The sequence below is a fragment of the Populus trichocarpa genome, chromosome 11 (genome assembly GCF_000002775.5).
Source record: "Populus trichocarpa isolate Nisqually-1 chromosome 11, P.trichocarpa_v4.1, whole genome shotgun sequence".
Lineage (NCBI taxonomy): Eukaryota > Viridiplantae > Streptophyta > Magnoliopsida > Malpighiales > Salicaceae > Populus > Populus trichocarpa.
Window position 1 is genome coordinate 8,206,692 of NC_037295.2, and position 3,987 is coordinate 8,210,678.

At 33.0% G+C, this 3,987-nt stretch overlaps 1 protein-coding gene across 1 annotated transcript; it reads left to right on the forward strand.

Annotated features, from left to right (window-relative positions):
• The first annotated feature begins 207 nt into the window (after positions 1–207).
• On the forward strand, positions 208–962 carry LOC7483600 (uncharacterized). Its single transcript, XM_002317277.4, has one exon. The coding sequence runs from the start codon at positions 401–403 to the stop codon at positions 770–772; it is 372 nt and encodes a 123-aa protein (XP_002317313.1). The 5' UTR covers positions 208–400; the 3' UTR covers positions 773–962.
• Positions 963–3,987: the final 3,025 nt, after the last annotated feature.

Genomic DNA, 3,987 nt, shown 5'->3' on the forward strand with positions numbered 1-3,987 from the left:
AAGAGCCAAATTACAATATACCTAGATTAGCTAGACAAGCTAGACAAGCAAAAGCCGTGAGCTTCAAGAAATCGAGTTGTTTTTTTAGGCAGACGACTAATAACTTGTACACATACCCACCAGAATTTCAGGCTCAGAAAGTTAATAAATGCTTAATATTATATAGAAGAAAGGAAGACAAAAGGCTAAAGAAAAAACAAAAGAAAGCTGGGACCGCACTCAATGGCCTTATAGTGACGCCATCTAACAACACAAACAAGCTAGAGCTTACCCTCTACGATTCAAGAAGAGAATTCTTGCCCTATAAATCCCCTCCTCATTTGCCTCTCTTCCCTTGCTGTTCCAGTCCTTGATATTACTCCTCGTTATCTATTTTTATTTTACTTTAATTAGCCTTTACATGGCAGAAGAGTTCCAGGAATCGGAGGTAATCTTCTCCGACCATGAGCATGGGTGCAAGAAGTACTTCAATTATCAAGAAATGGGCGTGTTTAGCAATAACAACAAGAAGGTAAAGAAGAAGAAGCAGAAGCAATCCAGTTCCGTCCCGGTTAGTATTCCTAACAGAGAGTTTCAACTCTCGGACAGCGATGATTTTGAGGAAGATTATGGTGGAGATGATCTTGTTCCTCCGCATATTATAGTGGAGAGAAGAATTGCTGGCAAAATGGCATTCTCTGTTCGCACTGGAAATGGGAGGACGTTGAAGGGGAGAGATTTGAGCGAAGTTAGGAATTCAATTCTTAGAATGACAGGGTTTTTGGAAACATGACATGTTATATTTAATTTATGGTCACTCGATTAGGATTTGGTGCATAGTAATTAATTAGATTAGAAGGAAAATAATCTCCTTTCTATTAATGTTTTTAGCGTTTTGGGATTAATTAATCTTATTCATTGTAACTAAAGAATAAACAAAAGGAAATTTGGGAAATGAAAAGTAAATTATCCAATTCATCTTATTATTATCATCACCACCACCATCATCTTCTTGTCTGTTTCTTTGCTTAAAGGGCGACATTTATGTGTCTGCTGTCTTTTCAAATTTATGTCGTTGCCTTGAAGGTTTGTTTTATCATATGTAATAATGCAGCTTACAGCTAGCTATGTGCTGATTCTGGTTTTTTGCTGTATATGATGTGAAAGGCGGTGCACATTGTGCCATTACAGAGCAACACTGTTGGCAGTTTGAGCAGCTGGTTTTTAAGAGACCCCAGAGACGGTGTGATTGATTTCCAGGATTTAACATTTAAAGAGTATAGGTGGTGAGGAATATGGTTCGGACTTTGGCTTCGGATTCCTCTTCTTCTTCTTCTTCCTCTTCTTCTTCTTCTTATGCTATATATATATTATGTCCCCCTCTGAGGAATTCCGACTTTTGGGTCATAAAAACTGATAAAAAATAGTGCCAAATGATATATTAGGAACCAGCTAATACATTTTTTTGCTGTATATCATGTGTTAAGTATATATGGAATTGTGGGATTAAGAAAATTTATTGCAGAAATTCTCAATCTATTCACAGTAACCCGAGGGATTAAATTAAGCTGGTTCCCCCCAAGTCAACTGATAGGTTGAGGATCTTCTGATTCTCTAACCATGTGGTGCCACAGGATTTATTTAAATGATCAAATTAACTGGATAAAAGCTCTAAAATAATGGCAGAATGCAGCCATTAGGTGCATTGACCATGACTTGTGATGAACTCATTCGCTCAAAACTGGTGCCAAAAGCTAATCAGAATCGACCACAGACAGACTTTTGGGTCCGAACACATCTGGATTTCCTATCGTATACGAAGAGTCTTAAAGAGAATACAGTTGATGCATTAGAATGATGCATAAATTAACTATTTTGGTCAATGAGCTCGAAATTCTCTAATATTTAATAGAGAAAAAAAAACAATTTTGATTCTTAATTATTCGGTGTTCATAATAGAACTTCTGTATGTTAGCGCAAGTCGCCATCTTAAATGACGCTAAGTGTCTGTTCACACAAGCCATTTTCGCTGGGCATGTGCCCTGCCATCCATGGTTAATGTATTTTCCTTATTTTATGAGTGTAAAATGTGAATCCTACGCTAATATTATATTCTATCTGTCATCTGTGTTGTTGGGTAGCGTGCTTCGTATAAATCTGAAACCAAATTCTCGTTAGGTTTTTTTTTCCTATTTAAAAAAAAAAGCAAATAAGGAAAAAATAATATAATAGCTCTCCCTTGAGCCCTCCCCCCCTTCTATATATATATTTGATCGGGACTCGCGGCATATGCCCCAGTGTTAACCAGATATTAATTAATTTCAGGCCAATAAATTGCAATTTCTTTTTTTTTTTTAACTTTTTGATAAAGAGTATAATTAATTAACAATTGACAATTTTTTGTGCAGCTCAATAATATAATTAAATCCCAATTGGAAGAGTATATATCTACTCTAATTTCTTAATACTGTTTAAACGAGACACTATTAGGTGTCTCTGTCCGTCGTTACCGTCTATCATTCTCAGGTTAGGTTCCTTTTCTTTCTTTTATATATATATATATTATGGTTAATCCGAGCGAGAAAAAACAAATAATTTTAAAATTGAAGTCTGGTCGGAGAAAAAAAATATAGTGGAGAGTGATTTTTAAAATAATTTTTTATTTAAAAATATATCAAGATAAATTAATTTTAATTTTGTTAACATCAATTTATTAAATTATCAAAAATATATTAAAAAAATCACTTTAATAATCTTTCAAGTTAAAAACACCCACAAAAGATGCTCGATGAAGATTGAAAAGCAACAAGTTGGAAGCAGTCCCCAACTCCCACGTGTGGATTAAAGCTACTTGTACACTAAAACCTACAGATATTTTAATAATTGATCCTTAAACGAGAAGAAAAACAAGACTCTTGACACCGAAGCCACGTGTGAGCACGAGGCATAATGAATTAGGTCACCGACGTGTTTGCAGAATCATTAACTTGTCAAAAAAAGACCAGACATTGTCAGCTATTAACCTGCAACGTGGACAACATCATAGCCAGATATTCTTAAAAAAACAAAACTACCTTTTGTTTTTATCCACATGGATGCTGATAATTGGTAGTTGGTTTACAGTATCTATTTATTTCTTTTTTCTATGTTTATTGCTATCTTTTTTTTTCTTGTCGGTATGATCTATTTATTTCTTCTATCTTTTGATCAAATGTGCTGTTCATTAATGTTGTTGTCGATATTATTATTTATCAGGTAAATATTTAATTTTATTACTGGCAAAGAAAGTGGATAATATAATAAGTAGGAGATTAATATATATATATATATATATATATATATATATATATATATATATATTAATGACTGCAATCTTTATTAGTATATTTCCACTCATTTAAATTGTCAAATCTAACGAGGCCGTGAACTTTAAGCCATGTTTGTTTCTCGAATTCACTTTTTGAGAAATCACTTTTTAAACTTTCTTGTGTTTGTTTGCCATTAGAAAAGTTGGTCAACGGAAAACATTTTTCGGTCAACGGAAAACACTTTCTAGTCAAAGAAAAATTTGGTTTGGTTTTCATGAAAGTGTTTTCCCTTTTGGCTGTGTTTGTTTTTCGAAAAGTGGTTTTCGGGAAACCACTTTCCAAACTTTCCTGTATTTGTTTGCCATTAGAAAAGTTGGTCAACGGAAAACACTTTCCAGTCAAAGGAAAATTTGGCTTGGTTTTCAGGAAAGTGTTTTCCTGGAAAATTTGGGCGGAAAACATTTTCCGGAAGTTGTGAAAAATTTAGAAATGTTATTATTTGCTGATTATATCAAATTTGATCCTCAAACTTTTGATTGCTATATATAATTTGTTTTGAATATTTATTTTTCAATTCCATCTCTTAAAATTTAATTTTTATATTAATTTTGGTCCTTATTTTTATAATTGCTATTTGCTTTTTCCTTATCATTTTTTTATTGAAATTTTTTATCTATTAAATTTGATCCTCATTTTTTTT

Excerpts from the sequence above, each read along its gene's own strand:
- LOC7483600 (XM_002317277.4), top strand. The coding sequence starts at position 401 with ATGGCAGAAGAGTTCCAGGAATCGGAGGTAATCTTCTCCGACCATGAG.